This window comes from Eupeodes corollae, chromosome 3 (genome assembly GCF_945859685.1).
Source record: "Eupeodes corollae chromosome 3, idEupCoro1.1, whole genome shotgun sequence".
Taxonomy (NCBI): Eukaryota; Metazoa; Arthropoda; class Insecta; order Diptera; family Syrphidae; genus Eupeodes; species Eupeodes corollae.
Window position 1 is genome coordinate 104,827,281 of NC_079149.1, and position 22,664 is coordinate 104,849,944.

The 22,664-nt window shown below is 30.3% G+C and overlaps 2 protein-coding genes across 7 annotated transcripts in view; both read right to left on the reverse strand.

The window, feature by feature from the left end:
* The window catches only part of LOC129949726 (tetraspanin-6-like), a 332,660-nt gene that overhangs the window by 192,848 nt on the left and 117,148 nt on the right, over positions 1-22,664 (reverse strand). For 2 of the 3 annotated variants that reach the window (XM_056061358.1, XM_056061357.1), the window contains exons 1-2: positions 7,417-7,550; positions 7,097-7,195 (exon numbers count right to left, since the gene is read on the reverse strand). In XM_056061358.1, the coding sequence (XP_055917333.1) occupies positions 7,097-7,171 (75 nt within the window). In that variant the 5' untranslated portion in view covers positions 7,172-7,195; positions 7,417-7,550. Of the gene's footprint in view, positions 1-7,096; positions 7,196-7,416; positions 7,551-22,664 lie in introns of those variants that run through there. The other variant, XM_056061359.1, reaches the window with a different exon arrangement.
* LOC129949706 (probable serine/threonine-protein kinase DDB_G0282963) overlaps positions 14,961-22,664 on the reverse strand; it is a 79,098-nt gene continuing 71,394 nt past the window's right edge. For all 4 annotated transcript variants that reach the window (XM_056061326.1, XM_056061322.1, XM_056061324.1 and 1 more), the window contains 4 exons: positions 22,208-22,337; positions 16,318-16,682; positions 15,976-16,250; positions 14,961-15,906 (listed from right to left, as the gene is read on the reverse strand). In XM_056061326.1, coding sequence (XP_055917301.1) covers positions 15,876-15,906; positions 15,976-16,250; positions 16,318-16,682; positions 22,208-22,337 — 801 coding nt within the window. In that variant the 3' untranslated portion in view covers positions 14,961-15,875. The remainder of the gene's footprint in view (positions 15,907-15,975; positions 16,251-16,317; positions 16,683-22,207; positions 22,338-22,664) is intronic.

The window sequence follows — 22,664 nt, forward strand, 5'->3', positions numbered from 1 at the left end:
TTAAAAATAGTTCCAATAGTTTTTCTTGAATAATCGAGCCTAAAGTAATTATGTTCATTTAGATTATAGTTAAGTTTCTCGCCAATTTCTATAAATGTGTTCCTTTCATTTTCATCGATCGATTGGATAACCTCGTACAGTGCTTTTTTCATCTAGAGACCAGTACATCCATTCAGTTCTAGAATAATACCACAACTTGCAGCAAGATCAATCCAATCCTTGTAGAATCCAATTTTTCGACGCATGCCACTTCTCAACATAATATTTGGCAATCGGGTTCGGTCCATATTAATCACCTTTATCAAATAGCTTGCGCTCAGCTTCAATGTCGAAAGTCCTGTTTCCAAATTATACATGTACTTAGGCGTACTTAGAGGGAGGAGAAATACTTTTCAAAGGAACAATCGAAGAAAATTTTCAACAATTTCGTATTTCCAAACATCCCAGATCTGTGCTCCATAAAACAGAACTGCTTTTGCAGTTGCGTTAAAAACTTCATATTTGGTGTTTGTTGATACGATATCTTCCAGTTCGAGCAAATAGCCGTTATAGCAGCATCAGGCGTGGCTTTGAGGTGTTTGTCCATATTCAAATTAAACGTGAGAGTCATTCCCAGATAAACATAATCCTTGACTACTTCCAATACTACTCCATCGTATCTCCAGTTTTCTCCTCTTACGGTCCGTCCAGCACAATTTTAGAATAAAGGGTGTTTAACTTTAAAGAGCCGATGTTGAATGTGAAACACACATAAACGTCAAGTTTATTTCTTTATTTTATTTGACATTTCTCAATTTCAGACTAACTCAATCTGAACCATAGAAAGATACACAATCGAGCAACGCGTTAAAGTTTTTCAGACTTAACAACAGTTGAACCTTTTACGCACGTCATTGATGAATATAGCATTCCAAAAAGAATCCGGTCAGGCAATTACTGTGAATCTCGCTATTGTGAGATGATAACGAACTTTTTGTTGCTCGAATTGAAAAATATGAGTGAACTATACCAATATTATCATAACAAAATGTTGTTTTTTAAGTCAAAATCAAGATCGGCTCTTAAAATTTAACAACCCTTTATAGGGAAGTAGTTTAATTTTGATTTTGAATTTTGGACTTTGAGATAGAAAACATTCAAATAATTCATCAGATACCTTTACGAAAAATACTCTTAAGACTATTGCGTGAAATGTTGAACTGTTGACATCGATGGCGAGTTTAGGTTATTGCACTGAGCCCCACAATTCCGGGTACTGCAGCACAAACTAGCAAACAGCTGTCACGGAGAGTGCTTGATATCAGTCAAAACTACCTTTAAAAAACACATTGTTTTGAAAACACAGCACCCACTTTGAAAATAAGTTTTCATTATAGATTCATCCCAAAAGTTGAATGATAATCACCTTCTGACCAGATTTTTTATGTTTATGTACTTAAACTAAACTTTTAAGTTGTAATATTAAAAAATGTTTGTATCAAACTCAGGACTTCAAGGACAAAATTCAGCTTTACCGTGACATACAATAAGGTCTTTACTAATCGCAGGATGAAATAAACTTATTCAAAGATATTCAAATATTCCCTTTTCTAACCTATATTTACAAAACACAATAAAACATACAAATTTTGTATGTATAGCCTTGAATCTATTTATATTTGTTTTGTCGCGTCGCTCGTTTGACATTTTATTTCAATACAAAATGCAACAGAGATAAGATTATGTTTTTAATAATTTAAATTTAATCTTATTGGTCCATATTTCAGTTATTTAACTAAACTATTTCACCATTATTTCAACTTATTGGGTAATTCACATAGAAAGTTAGGTGAGTAAATTCATCTGGGACTTTCAGACACTAAGCAGGGTTGGCTGTTTTGAAAATTGGGAGTATTTCAACTCAAAAAAATGTATTTTTAAATTTGTAATCAAGTTCATTTAAGTTGATTGACTTGTTATGAGAAAAATACTAATTCTCAGTTAAATTAGTAATTTTTGAAGAATTAGTCAAATTCGCACACTCCTTCTTTCAGTTAAACGCAAGATTTGATAAGTTTAAATTGGCTTTCTCTTAACTACATAGATATTATAGCTCCTTCAAAAACCTAATACAAAATGTTGCTTTAAAATAAAAAGCATTTTAATTATAAGGTTGTTTATATTAATTAAGCATAACAATTTAAAATTTGTGGATATTTTCTAAGGGAGTGCAATAAAAGGATAAATTTGGGACTAAAGTATGGGAAAATAATCCCATGGTACTGAAATCGACAACCCAGTCGATGAGTTTTATTTTTGTTTATATTTAAATACAATTCTGAGATATGACAAAAACCAATATTAGATATTTGTTATATGTTATAGAAATAGAAGTAGAAGGCGCTTAACACTATACGCAAACTATGCATGTTTACCTACCTATATTCAGCTTAGTCAATTATTGATTAATCAACATTTAATAAGCATTTTCTAAATTTAGAAATATCATTTATTACGTTGTGATTCATCTTTTTTTCGAATGGTTTCAATTACAAAATATAAAATCCAATCTCTCTTTCTCTTAATGAAATGATGTGACAAGAATCGAATGCCAAGACCTTATACTGATAGTATAGTTTAAAAGCTGATGCGATGGACGTTCGTAAACATTGATATAATTTATATACCTACACTTGCGTTTCTTATCGGTTAGCATTAACAATAATTGAGTTCATTAATTCTTTGATTGAACTTTTGCTTAACTTTTAAAATAAAATACATATATGTATGCTTAATGTACCTACAGATGTATATATTTTTTTAAATACAAAATAAAACAAAATTAGTAATCTATAAATGATGAACCATTATATTGTCAAAGATAGTAAAGGACACATTTAGCTTAATGGGAGGCACACTTGGTAACTCGGAATATTTTGGGGCCATCAGTGCGTCATTGCGTCTGATGTTTACAAATCTGCAAGATCATAACCCTGGGGGCTTGTTGGCACCATCATACCATTTATATTGTTTTGAAAAACATGTTTTTTCAAATCTCACATCTTTGAAATGTTACTAAGAATGACTGTACAGGGTTTAAACAGTCATTGTGGTTTAACATAAATATTTTGCAAGAGAACTGAAAATAAAAATTGACCCTTGTTTACTATTTTTGATACAGCATTAATCGTAGAGTATTTGGTATTCAATTGTGCGCATTTATTAACCTTCAAAACATACAATTTTTTATACAAAATATTAATAAAATTTAAATTCAAAGGAGTGGATCTCTTGAGTTAAAATGTCCATATTTAGAACAATAACTGAACTATAGTGGTTCTTAGGTCTTAGGTATTAACTGAAAATGTATAAAACTGTTAAAATCAGCTTTATATATTAATAACAGTTTTGAAAAAAATAGATATTAAACGAAGATCTGAACGGGGTATTCATACATCTATTTTTAGAAAAGAGTTCTAATTCATGGAATCCCACTCAAATTATTAAACTAAGCGAAATGCATGGAAGTAATCCTGGATAAAAAAGTTGTATTGAGGACTTAATACACTAGAGAGATCCAAAAAAGCTCAGATCATATTCTTCTCATGTAAAAGGATCTTCAGTAGGAACTGGGGTCCTAATTTTAAAATTATGATGTGGATGTACATTGCAACCATCAAACACGTACCTACTTATGGTGACATGGTATGGTGGAATGCGTTAGAGAAAGCTACAAACCTAAAAATTCTCACTCTAGGCATGACAGTAGCGATGAGGACCACTTTTATTTCAGTCTTTTACCAGTGTACCTATATATACAAGAAAATACTGCAAATAGTGACGTGCGGCTCAGCCAGACCAGTTGATGCAAAAACAGTCACATAGGACATGCACAGACAGCACAGACTACATGACACCGTCTGAACTTCAAAAAACGTTTCTTTATTGATAGGAACGAAAGGGTGAACAATGTTCCACACATAAGTGAGTCGACAATATCAATGTATACTGATGGTTTGAAAACGGATGCTGGAGTAGTTGCAGATTTTTTTTCTGAAACATCCCAATCTTGGAAACTCCTTCAGATTTCAGGGAGAAAAAGAAGACACAGTCCTCTTCTTATGGTACTAAGAGAAATAAATTGGGTGGCGCAACAGTCCATTGAGAACTACTGCCCAGTGACTTACAACTCTCAACCATTCCTGTGTGCGAGTAATGTTGTCAGGAATGGAGGTTTATATGCCAAATCCGAACGGCCAATTTGAGAAAGCACTTTTTCATGACAAGAGTTATTTTTGGAGAATTTGTCAATTCCTCGCAAGAGGCAGTACCCGTGAAAAGTCTTTAGATAGCATAGGCATGGATCGAACCCAAGACCTCTGGCATCACAGTCCAACGCACTAACCATCTTACGGTACTGTGCAACTAAAAACAAATTCTTAGACAGATACTTCTTCAACAAACTTAAAAAACGGGAAGACATTTCAGAAAACAGCCTATTAGGTTCTATCAAGGCCTTAGAATATCTAGAGCAACATAATCCCTAGATATCACAGGTTTATATTTCAGGTTTAGGGAAGTTCAATACTTAATTTTTTTACAGTCAACCAATATTAATCTATAAGTGTGTCGACGATCAAACAGAAGGGAAATTTTTCTATAATGAACGTATCGTCTAGATCCCACTTTTCTTTGTTAAGTTTATGCTAATTTCAAAACTGTAGGGCTAGAATTTGACATCCGTCAAACAAAGTCGTTAAACCAATTTTTTTCCAGTTGAAAGTCTTAAATTAACGAAAATGAATCGCTTAACTATCGCACAACTCATACAAAATATAAAAACTACTACAAATATGTTGATTCTGCCACAGCCACATATCGTGTTTTAAGAGGAGATCATAGTTTACATAATCGTCCAACTACCCAAGCAATTGGAAAATTGTACCACTGAAAATATCGCTGTAGTAAATGAAATGAAGACCCGAATGTGTCGATTCCTCGTCGTTTTCAGGAATTAGGTTGGTCTTACGACACATTATGTCGTATTAAGCATTATTAAGTCCATATTAAGTCCAGCTCACACAACAACTGAAGCCAGCTGACCTTTCACAGTATAGAAGATATGTCAAATGGATGCTTGAACAACACACGGTGGACAGCGATTTTTCGAACAAATTTTTTTTAGCGACGAAGCACATTTCTCACTCGGTGGGTTTGTTAATAAACAACATTCGTGCTTGGGGCTTTAAGAACCCTCAAGTAATTGAAAAGATGCCATTATATGCACAAAAAGTCACTGTTTGGTGCGCTCTTTGGTCCGGAGGTGCAATTGGACCCTACTTCTTCGAAAACGGCTGTCACCGTCAATTCAGATCGTTATAAACATATGAAAACCGATTTATTTTTGCCTGCTATTAAAGAATACGGCTTAAAAAAAATATGTGGTTTCAAGAAGACAGTGCCACATGCTACACAACGAATATGACTTTATTGCAAGAGACATTTTCTGGCCGCGTATTTTCTGGTCGTAGCGATATTAAATGACTACAAACATGATTTGATTTGACACCGCCGGCCTTTCTTTTTTGAGGCTATGCGAAAGACCGTGTTTATGGAGATAACCCTTTAACTTTTGAGCACTTAACAACCAACATTAGTTAAATTATGGCTGAAAAAATTGATGCTTGTAACAATTCGAGTCGTGGTAATTTAAATTATTTATTTTATTTATTTCCGCAAAATGGATAACCCTGTATAATTTGAGGATTTGCCCTCTGAATTCTTCACATCATAAAAGTTATTAAATGCGCCTGTAATCGAAGTCACCAAGACGAAATAAACGATCACCATCCGAAAAATTCTTATTACTTGCTACCATGAAGAATAAAAAAAACCTTTTTATAATTTAAGATAACCTTGTTTTTGAACAAGAAGTAAACATTGAGTTAGAAACAGAATCACATCAAATATAACAAACCAGCTGGCTCTCTCGGCGGCACTTAATTGTTTTGCTCTTTTATGTAGGTGGTCGCGATAAACTTTGATTTGTAAAGACATTGCCTTGTTCGAGATTGATAAAATTTGAATTAGATGTGAATTTAAATTTGACATATAAAATAACAACAAATATGTACAACGTAGCCATAATTATAACAATTCATCATGTAACCGTCTTTAAAAGCCCTGATAAGCTGTTTCTGGTTAAAAGAAGAAGATTCTTTTTAAATGGATGACATGGAAGTTAGAAAACTGGGTTTTTGACAACGTAGAAGGTACATTACCTTTACCACTTGCCTTTTTTAAATGTTGCGTTTGTCATACAAAAAACTATATAATAAAGTTTAAATCGTCGTCGTTCTATTAAAACTCCCTAAGTCCATTTTTTGTGTTTAAAAGTTTGAAATCACCATGCAAATTAATAGATTTTGAGAGTTTTAATTCTTTATAATTTAAAAATGGTGCATAGTTAAGCTTAGGGAGTTTTTAAAAAAATATAAATTTTGTCATTTGCATGAACTTAGTGTATTTATTTCATTTTAGCGGAATATGGACTTAGGGAGTTTTCATAGAACGACGACGAAATATTTGTTCAATAAAATAAACTGATGCATTCATTGGTTTTAACCGTCAATTCTCCTTCGTTAAAAATAACACATACCAAATGAGAAAAATGCGTATACGCCAGAGTGTACATAATTATTTTATAGTGTTTTTTAGCAAGCAGTATGCATTTAAGATACAAATTAGTGTTTCAACTTAACAGAACAGATTGTGTTAATTGCTTAAAAATTTTGACAGTAAATTAATTCGAGTGTGGGGAATTTTTTGTTCTTAAAAATTTGGATACACATTCGATTTTGGAGTTCAAAGTTCAAAACTTTTTTATGAACAACTTCGAAAGGCACGCCAGAAAATGCTTCTAACATTTTCACACTATACATTTTTTTTATATTAAATATGGATTGAACTTGATTTTAGAACTCTAATTTGATAAAACAACTTATGGAAAAGGTTAAGACACAATGATTTTTCAAAAAAATCTATATTTTTTTACTTTGAATTATTATTTTTTATTAATATAATAATTATAAAGAGAAACATTTTTAAAAAAACTTACCCAGAAAACAATGTTGAAAAGAAACAGGAGAGCTCGGACACATGGAAAAGTCACATAAGTATCGTGGATAGACATTTTTGTGTAGATAAATGTTTTTGTCTAATGAATTTATTAACAAAAAACCAAATAAATACAAAAATTACTATTTTATTGACAAGAATTACAAACAAAAACATAAAACAAAACAAACTAACACTTTAACACGCATTGTGGTTTTTCAAAACAAATTAAAAGTGGTTTTAGTATAAAATACTAGTATTTCATGCAAGACACCGTTTATACACATAAGTTAGGTATACAACTTATAAGTTATAACTTACAACTTTTTAGAGAGATGATGCTTTCAGAAACACAAATGACAGATGAATGCAATCGAAAACAAACTAAATTATTGTATTACTCGATTGTCTCAATGAATTAATTTTAATCCAAATCAACAACAACTCAAAACTCATATTAACAAATGAAATAAATGTGATTTTTTGTTGATAAGAAAAGTAACAATATGAATTAGTCATAAAATGTAGCTCAAACAACACATTTTCATTGAGTTGAGTGAGAAGTTCTTTTTTTTTGACTCAGTGTCAGGCAGATTCGTTTTGAGGTCGGGAATTTTTTCTTTCTTAAACATAGATATTGAATTGTAAACAAAAACCCCCTACTGTTAGTAATACTATGTGAGGTTTATCATACTGATATCGTTACGGTTTTAAAAATGTATCTACCTAAGTATGAAAGCACATAATATATGTACATAGATCAATATCGTATTGTTAATAATAGTTTTGTAGTGATTTTATTGAGGTAGGTTTATTTTCTTTGTTTTTGATATAAATTACAATATTGTTTCTAATAAAGGAAAAGAAATGGATATTCGTGTGAAAATTGAACCATTTAGAGTTTTGAGTAGATTTTAACTTGACAATTTTTTAAATAGTATGATTGAGGGAAGCTTTTGAGCTTTTGTTTAAATATATGAAGAGACCTTCGAAAAAAATAGCCACGGTTGGCTTCCATTCCTAATAGAGCTATGAGCAGTACAAAGTTTAAATCAAACAGATAATTTCTATTTTATTGAGTCACTGATAGATGTTTCTTCAAAATAATTTATTTTGGCATTAGGAACCTATACTAAAAGTATAAAGTATATTTTTGAGGCGGCGCTTTGATAATTTTACTCGGGCTGTATAAATGTTTTGCATGTGGCTAATTACATACTACAGTAAAATTTTATAACATGGGAAATACAATAATATTATTTTCTTAACTACAATGTTATCTCATAGTATCTGGCCTAATTTTGTTGTAACCTAAACCACAATCTTAATATTTCGAAAAATGATTTCCATTTATAAATGGACAATGTCAAGTTCTTACAATGATATAACAAACACAATCAATAACTGAATTGGTAAATTAAATGTCACGATATTCAGCAAAAACAATGGTGCTTAATTTGAAACAAACTTTTAATTTAGAATAATAATATAATAAATAAAAATAAACTGTTTCGCTGACGCCAGTACCCTCAGCTTTTCATATTCGTTTCTAGATGATGCTAGGTGCTAAGGATTTCGCCGACGGTGCAAGAAATGTTTCACCACTATTGATCTGGCTGTAATTTACAAAGCCTTCATCCGTCCAAAGCTTGAATATAATTCGCATATCTGACAGGTGCCCCTCGCACTTCCAGGATTGTTCTTCAGTTTGCCCTTGAGCTTAAGTTCGGACGTACTGTCAAATATGGAGATTCTTTCTTAAATCGCGCATCGAGAATGTGGAATGCTTTGGCCAACTCTTTTTTTTCCTCCCATTTTAATGTTCAAACCTTAAACACCAATGTGCACCGGTAACTCCTCTTAAATCTTTCCCTATTTTCCTAACACTCGCAATGTGTTTAAATATAAACATGGAAAGGGTACTAATAACCTCTTGAGTGACTGTAAATTATAAAAAAAATACTAATTACAATATTTTAGACCTATATTTTTTTCAAATACTAAATTTCAAATTTCCTTTTATTGAAAAATTGACACCCGAAAATGTCTAAACAGTAAACAGTGAAAATTTGTGAAAATAAACAATTTAAAAAAGTTTCAACAGACCTATTTATTGAAAATCCTAATTGACTGGGCCATTCCTGCTTTTATAAGATTAATTGTACATACATAGGTACAACCTCTTATTTCAATATGAAGTTAACCAATTATCATTTTCCACAAAAAATAAAAATATAGTGCTACAAGTAGTTGTTTTAAAAAAACTAGGATATAATTTTCGAAATGAGTACACAAAATCGATCGATTGCCTAGATTATTTGCTTTCACTCCTGTGTATGTTCCGTATAAGGCTTTGTTAAATTTTCTTTGGCGCTACAATGAAGCATTAAAACGATGTTAGAAGATCACAGAGGCAGGATTGAATGATATTTAGTAGCCATGGAAAACTAAATTGAATTAAAATTATAAAAGCAATGATAATATTTTTAACGTATCTACATTCTTCATTAACTTTAAATATCAGGTTATTGCAATCGGTCCCATTTGGCGAATTTAAAATGTTGACATTTCTCGACGTTTCAAGGTCCCTAGAGTAGAAATAAAAGAGTTTTAGAGAGATGTCCGTGCGTGCGTGTGCACGTAGGTTCGTACGTCCGTATTTTCACGACATTCTATTCGTCGTCCATAGCTCAAGGATCATTATAGATATCAACTTCAAATAAATTTTATTATACAGATAAAAATGCAGAAAGGTGAAGAAAATTGCGTGGGTGGTTTTTTTACCATAGCAGTTTGAAAAAAAAGGTGAAAATGTTGGTTAACCCTAAATATTTTAGGAACCAAAAACGCTAGAGACTTGAATCAAATTTAATATAATATATTGTAACGTGATATCAAAGAAATATATTTTTTGAAAAAAATTTTATAAATGAAAAAAAACTGAAAAAAAAATTTGTCACCTCCAAAGTTTTACGACTAAAATATGATTTCATCTCCAAAACAATTTTGTGCAACGAAAAATAATGTTTTTGACATTGACATCGAATTGACAGTTTTTTTATAAAAAATAAAACTGGAAAAAAAAATTACTCAAAGTTGTTAAAAATTGAATATCGATTTAAATATCTTTTCAAAAACTTGAAATTTAGGCTTCAAACTTAATTTATCTTATAAGAAATATTGTTTTTAACATTTTGAAAAATGTTGAGAAAAATCGAATTGACAGTTTTTTTACAAAAAATAAAATAATAAAAGTTGGTAAAAATTGATTTTCGACTCAAATATCTTTTTAAAAATTTGAGATATTGGCTTTAATTTACTTTTATCTTTCAAAAAATATTGTTGTCAACATTCAATCAAATTTTGAAAAATATCGAATTGACAGTTGTTTTTACAAAAAAATAAAAACCTAAAAAAAATTTAACAAAAGTTGGTAAAAATTGATTTTCTATTCAAATATCTTTTTAAGAAATATTGTTTTCAACAGTCGATTAAATTTTGAAAAAAATGGAATTGACAGTTTTTTTACAAAAAATAAAACTTTAAACAAAAACAGTACTAAAACTTGGTAAAAATTTACTTTCGACTCAAATAGCTTTTCAAAAATTAAAAATATTGGCTTCAAACTTATTTTATTTCACAGAAAATATTGTTTTCGATATTCAGTAGTTTTTATAAAAAATCCAACAGTCCGTTTTTTCATAAAAAATAAAATCTACAAAAAAATAGTACGCAAATTTGCTAAAAATTGATACGAGTACCTATAGACAAACTCTTAAGCAAGTCTAATCGACAGACGGGATGGGAAGTTATCAGTGTGGGTCGCATCCCAGCCTCTTTTTTAAGTTTTATTTTTAACTAAAAACACGCATTGAATATTGGATTACAAATTATAATAATTCAAATATAATTTATAAAAGCCAAATTAAAATTTTATTCAATGGAACACATTAAAGTGAGTTTACCTATATTTAATTTAAATTATTTACAAAAAAATATTAAACTGGTTGTTGTGATCTTTTTAAATTAAAGCCAATACAAAATTAAGTGCAAGGTCATTTGAAGGTCATTACAAAAATGTAAAACTATAAAAATGTAAAGCAGTTGTTTTAAATATATTTTCCGATTTATTTGTTCATTAAGTTTTTAAACTGTCGCGGTTTATAATTTAATAGTTTTGAGTCTTTTAAATGTATTCCATTATTCATAAATAAAAGGGCTTGATTTCAAGAATCACTAACATTAAAGAAATGTACTTGATTATATAGATTTGCTCTTGCTCTGTTAGGTTCTATCGACTTAAAAATTGAACCATTTTTAAATATAAAAATTCAAATTTTTGAAATTAAGTTGGGTCAAAAATTTGAACCCAAGTTTTTTTTTTAGTTTCAGATATTTTAAAAACTAATAATTTTTTTAAGCTATCTTTCCATGAATTTGTTGCTTGTACAGTTATAAACGAATTTTAACCGTTAAATTTATTTAAAACTTTGGTGGCATTACTTTTTTTTGTTTTTGGGTCTTTTTTTATATTGGGTCGTTTTCGACCAGTCATATTATGTTTACGTATTGTGTGCGGAAATTTCTTTTCGATTACATTGAAAAAAAGGATTGATTTTTATTCTTTATTTATTATACTTTATGTCAATTTCGGGCGGCCCATTTTCAGAGATATTATGTCTAAAGAGACCTTCCAAAGCATTAAGAAAGTTCTACGTTTTGACAATCCAACCAGCCGCAGACAAATGACAGCAATTGATAAAGTTGCACCGATTCACAATCTATGGGACAAATGGATTGAATTGCTTTCTTTATTTTATAACCCATCAAAATGTGTTACGTTGGATGAACAGCTACTAGGTTTCATTTAGGCAGCATATGTACATGCCTAACAAGATAACAAAAATCAAGGTGAGCGCTTGGTTCTGGATCTAGTGGAAGGATTAAAGGGCCACAATATTACCATTGATAACTTTTTTTTTCATACCAACTTGGGCAAAAATTGCTCCAGACGAATCTGATCATGGTCGGCACGATGCGAAAAAAGAAGTACCAATACCACCGAAAAACGCCCACTATATCAATCCACTTTCGCATTATCGGATTCCACTACACTTGTTTCGTAGATGAGTAAGAAAAATAAATGCATAGTCGTACAAAGCTCTATGCACCAGTCTTGAACTAGGACCTGAAACCAAAATGATGCCGGAAATTATACAATTTTATAACAAAAAAAGAGGGTGGGATGCGACCCACTCTGATAACTTCCCATCCCGTCTGTCGATTTGTCTTGCTTAAAAGTTTGTCTATGTGTACTCGCATCAATTTTTACCAAAGGGGATTGCTCATTTTATAAGGGACATCCGGCCCGGAGTGTACACCAATGAATTTGGTATCAAATTAAAGGTTGTTCTAAGCCGGATATATCTGCAAAAATATTTTGTCGATAACTCATGGGAGATCCGAGATAATTGAGATTGAAGTTCGAAATGTCCAACCAATAAAAATCAGCACTTTTTCGACATACATATATGCTAATATCTTTGGATACAGAAAAGGCAGAAAAATCAAAAAGGTATTAAAATAAAGGTGTCAAAAATACCCTTTAAATGAAACTAAAATTACATTTCTATGATTTATATATTTTGAGTTATTTTTAACCAAACCTTTGAATAATAGCATTTTTTAGGCAAACTTTTGTACAATAATATCTTTTAAAATTCAATGATGATATTCATTTTTTTTTAACACCAAAAATATATCAATTTTTACCAACTTTTATACATTTTTTTAGGTTTTTATTTTTTGTAAAAAAAACTGTCAATTCGATTTTTCTCAAAATTTTATCAGATGTCAAAAACATTATTCTTCGTTGCACAAAATTGTTTTAGAGATGAAATCATATTTCAGTCGTAAGATTTTGGAGGTGAAATTTTTTTTTCCAGTTTTATTGATTTATAAAAAAAACCGTTATATTGATTTTTTTCAAAAAATATACCTGTTTGTTATCACATTACAATATATTATATAAAATTTAATTCAAGTCTCTAGCGTTTTTGGTTCGTAAGATATTTAGGGTTAACCAAAATTTTCACCTTTTTTTTAAACTGCTATGGTAAAAAAACCACCCAAGCAATTTTCTTGGGAGCCCTTTCTGCATCTTTCTGCCTTATTATCTGTATAACAAAATTTATTTGAAGTCGATATCTCTTCTGGTTCTTGAGCTATGGATGACGAAAAAAACTTCGCGAACGTACGGACGTACGGACGTACAAACGTACGTACACACGCACGCACAGACATCTTTCTAAAAATCTTTCATTTCGAGGGACCTTGAAACGTCGAGAAATGTCAAAATTTTCAATTTGACAAATCGGACCCATTACAATAACTTTCTATGGGAAGTTAACAAAAGGTAGTGTTGATAATGCCGATAAAATGCTATCCGGCTTTAGTACGAAACGAAAAACTAATCGTTGGCCAAAGTGCATATTTGAGAACATTATAGACTTATTAGCATTGAATACTTTTATAACTTTTACTTTAATGGCTCCCGAGTGTCAGATTCTCATGGTAAGCAAGGCCGGAAAAAGTTTTTGCACGACTTAGGTGTTGAGTTGATGAAAAGCTATATACTCAACAGATCAAGACCACTTCGTGCTTCATGTTCCCATACTCTTCAGGCAACTATGAACAATGAAAGTGAAAATTTCAATCCAGTAGCCAAAAAGCAAAGATTTTCTTCTCCAAAGCAAAAAAAATGTGGTAGATGTTTCATTTGTGTTGAAGAAATTTCAAAATCTAAGGACAACAAAACGGAGCATGTTTGCTGTGGATGCAGCATGTTTGTAAAAGCAAACACAATTGTAATGTGTGTGTTAAATGTGTGGAAAGTGCTTAAACAATATTTGTTAAAACTTCTATATATATATAACTCTAATAAAATATCATTAAAAACGTTTCCGTTTAACGAAATATTAATTTTTTGTGCAAATACCTTATTATAATCTAGAAGTGTCGAAAATGACCCGTCAACGTAGAATCAGTCGTTTTTTTAAACGTAGGTCTACGGTTAAAAAAAGAATAATACCCTTTTCGTCTAACTTTTGATGCAAAAAATAATGGATGTATTCCGTTGAAAAGTAGTTATAGCTATCATTGGTTTTCATCATTGAACTTTTCGTGTTGAGAATTAAAAAAAAATATACGAGTATAAGTTGTGGAAAATGAGTATGAGTTTAAAAAAATACTTTAATTAACTCTTTTTTCCAAAGAACAGCTGATTTTAAATTTCACAATTAGGAACAAAATCGTTCCACTGAAAGTGTTATATTTTCTTAATGTTCCCAACTGTCAGCATTGTTTATAAACTCTTATATATAAAAACAAAGCTGTCGGTGTTTCTTTCAATGATCAAATCTAACCCCAAATGCTGGATTACAATCAGGAATTAATCGATTTGAATCAGAAAATGTACGTCCAGTTACAGAAATCTTTAATTAAAGCTATAAGAAACCTGGTTGGTTTCAATGACTTCTGGATGATAATTGTTAAACTAAAAGAGTTCCTTTTTCTTTTTATTTTCATTTGTCAGTTTTGGTTTAAAGAAATCTACAACTCATCAACTCTAACCTCGATTGTTTGTTTATAATTATTAAATATTTATCCAATACCAGAAATTTTCAAAGAAAAATATAATAAACCTGTGAAAAAATCTTATAATTGATTTCAATGCTGAAAACCAACAATTTTTATAAACGGGACCTTAAAACCTTGACTTTAAATTTTTCTTCAGAATGCTTGAATAAAACATATGTATAAAGTCGTTTAATATATTTTTAAGCTCAATAAAAAAACGCAAATGCTAGATTTTAATATTTTTTTTATTATATTTTATTCAAATTATCGAATGTTTAAGGAATTTAAAAATTTTGTTAACATTATTTGATTATTTGCAATAATATGATTACAATATCTTCTTGGTTTTTTATTTTTTGTTTAAATACATATTTAATATTATATAGGCTTTCGCTTTTTCATTACGAATGATATATTTTATTTATCCACGCAAGTTTATATATTCTTGCTTAAACAATGGCTCAAAACTCACTTCTCAAGGCCATTTTATGATTTATTTTTTTGAAATGTTTTTTTTTTTTGTATTTATAGTAATTTAATTGTTTAATTTTTCTGGAATATTATTTTCATCAACCGAATTATTGTAAAGAACAAACTTTGTTTATATAAATATTACCTACATTTTAAGAATTTTGGTTTTAGTTATTTTTTTGTGAAATTATGTATGAATGTGTTGTGTGTATTGAGTGTGTGTGTATGTGTATAATACAATAAAATTTTAAATATATAGAATTGTGAAATATTTTTAATGTAGGTAACATTATATATGATAATTGTAGAAAAAGAGAGAGATAACAATATTGTTATTGTTTTTTTTTTTAAATTTGTTGACTAGATTTTTTTTTATTTTTTGAGTAAAATGTTATCTATTTTTATTTTGTTTAATTATTTGTTTGAGTGTATATATTTCAGGAGGAAAAAAAATTGTTAACAGATCTTTATCATTGCTTCTTTGAATTATTCTCAATTAACAATATTTTTTTTTTTAAATATTTTTGTTTTAGATATAATATATCATTCTTACGGTGTTTAAATTTTAACATTTTATTTTACTGATAAGATTTTTTAGTGATGATTTCGAAATATATATATATAAATATCTTGCTGGTTTTCACAGTTTATTTTTTAACACCAAAGAGATCCTAACGCTCATCTTCCAGTTCCTTTGCGCTTCTATTTTAAAAGTAAGGAAAAAAAAACATAAATTAATTTATGGAAATTCAAATAAATTTTTAATCTTACAGAAATCTTGAAATGTCTTCAATATCAACTAACATTGAATCTTGTCCCATATGGAGCTCGTCGCGTTCCATTAAATAATGTACAAGAGAATCATTTAGATCCTCGATTTGTGTGTGCAGTTCATTGACAATAATTTGCAATTGAGCGATATTCATGTCGGTCAGCATTTGTCGAGAGACTCGGCGTTTTTCTGGCGCCATTATTACACCGACTTTCTCTAGAGATCCACGAATGATTCCAGTGATTGGTGACAGGCGTTGTTTTTGTCGATCCAACTTTAAGAAAATTTTAAAACATTTTAAACTTCCAGGTAAAACTTACGGATAGTATGTTTTAACTTACCTCCATTTGCATATGAGCCATATCTTTAGCCTGTGACAAGGCCATACGAGCCTCAATTTGAAGACGCGCCTGCCTTGTAAAGAAATCACATTCTTTGTCTGCAGCATCGGTTTGTGGCACATTGGCTGATTTTTGTGTTGTTGATTTTTTTGTATTATTATTAATATTATTTGTACAACTAACAGAAAGGGTATTTGAATTATAGGGATGATCGGGAACATCTATTGACGAGAAGAATTTTGGAGCTTCAGTCCTGGTGTTGCGGGCAACCATGCGAGAAAGCTTAGGGCATGTCTCTGAATCGGAACTATGACTTTCTGTGTCCGATGATGCTTCGTTTGTGAAGCAGATTTGTAGATTTTTACCTAAAAAACAAAAACAAAAAAACATTTTACTTACAAAATTTATCATGTCCATTGTTTATAAGTATGATTTTAAATTTAACAAATTTTGTAGGTATATAAGTAGTTTAGAGGCTTAGAGATTTATTTCTTAGTATTATTATTAATTGTCGCACTTTGAAAAGAAAAAAATGTATTTCCCTCCAAAATCCATTTGTTTACATTGTTGTTTTTGTAATTTGATGTGATGTTTATGAATAAATGAGAGATGTTGCAACAACAATAACGACGAGGTGGAATTGATTGTTTTCACAAATAAATTCCGAATTCACCTCGGAATAATTTCGGAATTATGGATATGTTCTAAAAATTGTTACTTCGGCTAACAACACATCTTTTTGATGACTTAAGAAGTTCGCAATTAAAATGTCTCAAAATTAAAATGTTTGGACGTAATAAGAATCCGATTATAAACCTTGAATTGTAAGTTATTGTAATAGGTCCAAACTGCCTGCTGTTTTAACATTTTGCGAAGTTTCAAGAACCATTGTTTTCATAGAGATTTCGGAATATTTTGTTTTCAAAATTTTGTTTTATTATATCAAAATGTGCAGGAAGAACTTTCAAGAAATGTTAACAAAATAAATTACGTAACAGCCAATAGAGAATCAGGGCCTAGTGGCTTAAAATTCTCAGCTATTACATTATCTTACGCTCACTGATGCTTGATTTCGGTGATCGATGGGAACCGAAGCTTTATCAGTGACTAGGCCGTTGCCCAAATTCTAAACTATTCCTGTGCAGGAGTCATGATGTTTGTGGAAGGAACGTAGAGTTATATGCCGAAGCCGAACCTCTTATTTGAAAAAGCACTTTTTATGATAGAAATTACTCTTGTAGGATTTGTCGATTCCTCAAAAGAGGACGTATACCCGAAAAGGTGGCACAAGCAGGGATTCATCCCAGGATCTCTGGTATGACGGTTCTACGCACTAACTATCGCGCCAAGGGTACTGAAAAAGCTAGTCTTAAGGTAAGGTTTGTTTGCTATAAGTTTTCTTTTACGAACTGTTATTTTTTAGAAGAGCTGAGATGCGCCGTTTTTAATAGAAGTTAATTGTTATGATAATTCGGAATTATCGGTATTATTGTTGTGTTAGAGCCTGTTTAAAACATGACGGTTTCGGTCGTACGTTAAAAACTTTGCTGGACGGATTCTTAAGGACAGATTTTCCCGCTCCGAATTTAAAATAACCGTGAGGTCAAGACCTCATGTGTGAAAGAGGCCTAAGAGTTATATAAAACTAACGGCATGGTAGAGCATCGGTTGCCTCCCTAGACCCGTGTACTTTTCAAATCACTTTAAACATATGGTTTACTCTTTACTGTTCCAATTTGATACACCTATAACGCAATTTGTAATGTTTAGAAATTCACAAAGAGACTTTTGAATAGTTTGAGTTGTTATTGGTGACAAAATAAGACTGGAAGAAAAACATGTCGAAATCGCATTTTTGGGCATTTAGTGTTCGATAGAAAAGCTGCAAAAAGTTTGAAACTTCGAGTATGGACAGGTTGTTTTCACTTACGTATTACAAGACGTCGGCTGTATTAATTTTATCACCGCTACTTTGAGTTTGAATGCAATTACTTTTTACAGTCAGAGTCCTCTAACTCACACTTCATTGTAAAAAAAATATACAAGAACTAAAGGAGATTTTAGCAAAGTTGCAAATATAATGATTCTGAAGCATGATCATTTTCTTTCAGGAAAAGCATTAGAAAGTTCTGAAAACAATTGAACAAGGAAAGTTCTAATCACAAAGCTTTCGTGTTGCAGGATATCGACTGTTTTCGTTCTGTAATACTTTCACTATTTTGTTTTACATTTTACACCGGTAAATATTAGTTTGTTCACACAAGTGATTTCAGTGCGATATCATTGCTTTATTGTAAATATCAAGTGAATTTTTGAAATTTTTATTTGTTTATCAACTAAAGTAAGTAAATCTTTCCTTGTAATTTGTGTCTATAATTTGTTATTATGGATCGCGTTTTGTGTCTCCTTTCGGGATTTGACTGTGGCCGACCAAGAATTCTTTGTTTTCGAGAAAGGCTGAGGTTTTCAAGTCTTTAGTTATACTAAATATTGTTCAAAATATAGTTCTTAAAATGACATACGAGTTGAGTTGAGTTTTACGAACCATCAAAAGAGCTTACAGTTGATGAACAATTGGTCGGATCAAGGGGAAGATGCCCTTTCGAAATGTTTAGGCCAAACGAGGCTGGACAAATTGGCCAACCTTAATTTAAAAAAAAATTAATTATCGCGATTACTGGCTCTTGCGAGGTATTGGCAAATCCTTCAAGAGTAATTCTTGTCATGAAAAAGTGCTTTCTCAAAACTAGCCGTTTGGATTCGGCCTAAAATTGTAGTTCCCTTCCATTCCATGGTTGAGAGTTGTAAGCCACTAGTCCCTGGTTCACAACGGACTGTTGCGCCACCCCATTTGATTTTTATAACATAACAACAGATAACTATTTTCCATCAGTAACATTAGCCTTGGAACTGATGAACAAAAATACAACAACTATTGGTACTATAAAAGTCCAATAAGCCGCCATTGCCAAAGCAGTTTACACTTTCGTACAAAATTGATGAGAACCGGCTGTCATTGTGGACTATATATCAGCGAAAGGTTGAGTTGATACTTTCGACCGTATGGCGACAGTTTACACCTGCAAGAGAAAGAGTAATCGGTGGCCATTTACAACCTTATTTACAACCTTTTGGATTGTGCAGGAGTTGCATCTTACAGGATGTTTGATGTCTGTCAGCCCAATTGGTAAAATATCAAGAATAGATCAGAAAAGAGGAAAAAGTTTTTGAAGAAGTTGGCTTTAGAGCTTCCTGATAGCCATATAAGAAATCGGATAGCTAAGCCAACTCTTCAAACAAATGTTAAAACTGCTATGAAACTAATAGGTTAAGAAATCAAAACCGTACCGAAAATACGAATAAATAATAAAAGGTAACGCTGTGATTCCTGCAAAAAAGAAAAAATCTGAAACCATTCTGTTGTTTTGTTCTTCCATCTTGGCCTCATTATCTTAAGTTAAAATGTCATTAGTGAAGTTTCTTTACTAAGTAGTTTTGTGTGCGAAGAAGGCATCTTGAGTTTATAGTAAATTTAAAAAAAAACTTAAATAAAATGAAGACTATGAACTCAGAGCCAAACTATTAATCGTCATTTTTATCATAATTTTCTTAATTTTTCGAACTAATCAATTGATCTTAAATTAATAAATGTACTATTTTTAACCTATTAACATATATTTCTTATACTTATATGTATATTCAAACCACTTAAAAAAAAATATAGAACAATGTCATGGACATAGCGCGATTAAGTATTAAGTTTAATCTATCCACCATATTTATAAGTGCTCCTTTGATAACATTTCAAACGTGTGTAATTTATTGATTTATGTACATTACACTTCCTTTAATCTTCCCTTATTTTAATAACCACAAATTGTTTAAGTACCAATTGAATTAAATAACAATAGGTGTACAGTACAGTATATAACTACCCCCTATAGGAATAACTGATATTAAATCAGAACAGGAAATCCAATATCACCCTCATTATGATTGTACAAACCCTTATTTTGAAGTACGTTAACTTTAATTAGGGTTGCCAGTCCATAGTTTTAAGACTATTCTATTGCATAATTGCTTAATACTTTTTCGTCTGTATTTTTTGCCACGATCTTTAAAAGTAGAATTTGTGTACATTCGGAGAGTTTATTTTATTAAAAAACAAGAGGCTGGGATGCGACCCACACTGATAACTTCCCATCCCGTCTGTCGATTTGTGTTGCTTAAAAGTTTGTCTTTATGTACTCGTATCAATTTTCACCAAATTTGGGTACTCTTTTTGTAGATTTTATTTTTATATGAAAAAACGGACTGTTGGATTTTTATATAAAAATTACTGAATATCGAAAACAATATTTTCTGTGAAATAAAATAAATTTCAAGCCAATATTTTTAAGTTTTGAAAAGCTATTTGAGTCGAAAGTAAATTTTTACGAAGTTTTAGTATTGTTTTTTTGTTTAGTTTTATTTTTTGTAACAAAAACTGTCAATTCGATTTTTTTTAATTTTACCAACAATATTTCTTATGAGATAAAATTAGTTTAAAGCCAATACTTAAAATTTTTAAAGAGATATTTGAGTCAAAAATCAATTTTTACCAACTTTTATACATTTTTTTTAGGTTTTTATTTTTTTTTTTAAAAATATCAATTCGATTTTTTTCAAACTTTAATTGAATGTTGACAGCAAGATTTTTTGAAAGATAAAAGTAAATTAAAGCCAATATCTCAAAGTTTTAAAAGATATTTGAGACGAAAATCAATTTTTACCAACTTTTATAAATTTTTTTTTTAGGTTGTTATTTTTTGTAAAAAAAACTGTCAATTCGATTTTTTTCAAACTTTAACTGAATGTTGACAACAATATTTTTTGAAAGATAAAGGTAAATAAAAGCCAATATCTCTAAGTTTTGAAAAGATATTCGAGTCGAAAATCAATTTTTACCAACTTTTTTAATTTTTTTTTTAGGTTTTTATTTTTTGTAAAAAAAACTGTCAATTCGATTTTTCTCAAAATTTTTCAGAATGTTGAAAACAATATTTCTTATAAGATAAATTAAGTTTGAAGCCTAAATTTAATGTTTTTGAATCCATATTCAATTTTTACGAACTTTGAGTAATGTTTTTTTTTTTTTATAAAAAAAACTGTCAATTAGATTTTTCTCAAAATTTTATCAGATGTCAAAATCATTATTCTTCGTTGCACAAAATTGTTTTAGAGATAAAATCATATTTCAGTAGTAAAATTTTGGAGGTGACAAATTTTTTTTTTTCAGTTTTATTGATTTAAAAAAAATACCGTTATATTGATTTTTTTCAAAAAATATACCTGTTTGGTATCACGTTACAATCTATTATATAAAATTTAATTCAAGTCTCTAGCGTTTTTGGTTCGTAAGATATTTAAGGTTAACCAAAATTTTCACCTTTTTTTCAAACTGCTATGGTAAAAAAACCACCCACGCAATTTTCTTGAGAGCCCTTTCTGCATTTTTCTGCCTTTTTGTCTGTATAACAAAATTTATTTGAAGTCGATATCTCTTCTGGTTCTTGAGCTATGGACGACGAAAAAAACGTCGTGAACGTACGGACGTACGGACATACAAACGTACGTACACACGCACGCACAGACATCTTTCTAAAAATCTTTTATTTCGACTCTAGGGACCTTGAAACGTCGAGAAATGTCAAAATTTTCAATTTGACAAATCGGACCCATTACAATAACTTCCTATGGGAAGTTAATAATGCTAAACTTTTTGAATTATTCGTTATGTTTAAGAAGTGTTTGAAAATGAATTTATAATTTTTTAAAGAAAGTTAATTGAAAAAAAAAATATTACACTTGGTATCCCTGTCGTTTCAACGACAATCTATTAAGTACTTACCATTTTTCAAACGTGATTGTAGACTTGGCTTTCTTCCTGGTCTTACATTATTACTGACTAATTTACTAAAATAATCATCTTCAGCACCCATAGCAAGTCGTCGACGAATTTCCTCACGATCATTTCGTCTCTGTAAGGAAAATATTGAACACAAATTATAAGAATGTTAATTAATACAAATTTATGTAAGCACATCGATTTAAGTGCATCAAATTAAAAGATATTTTAAAAATTATTGTGTATGGTTTTTTAAAAAAAAAAGTTGAAGTAAAAGACGTTTGAAATTATACAAGCAAGCAAACAGTTACTTCCTTATTGAATTTCCAAGAATTTTTCTTAGTTTTAAACATATTTAAAGTACATTTACGCCAAAGTCTGTTTATTTACAGAGCTTGAAACTGGGTACTAGGTTTTCCAGGGAGGCTCTAGTTTAAGGGTACTAATCAATACAAATTTA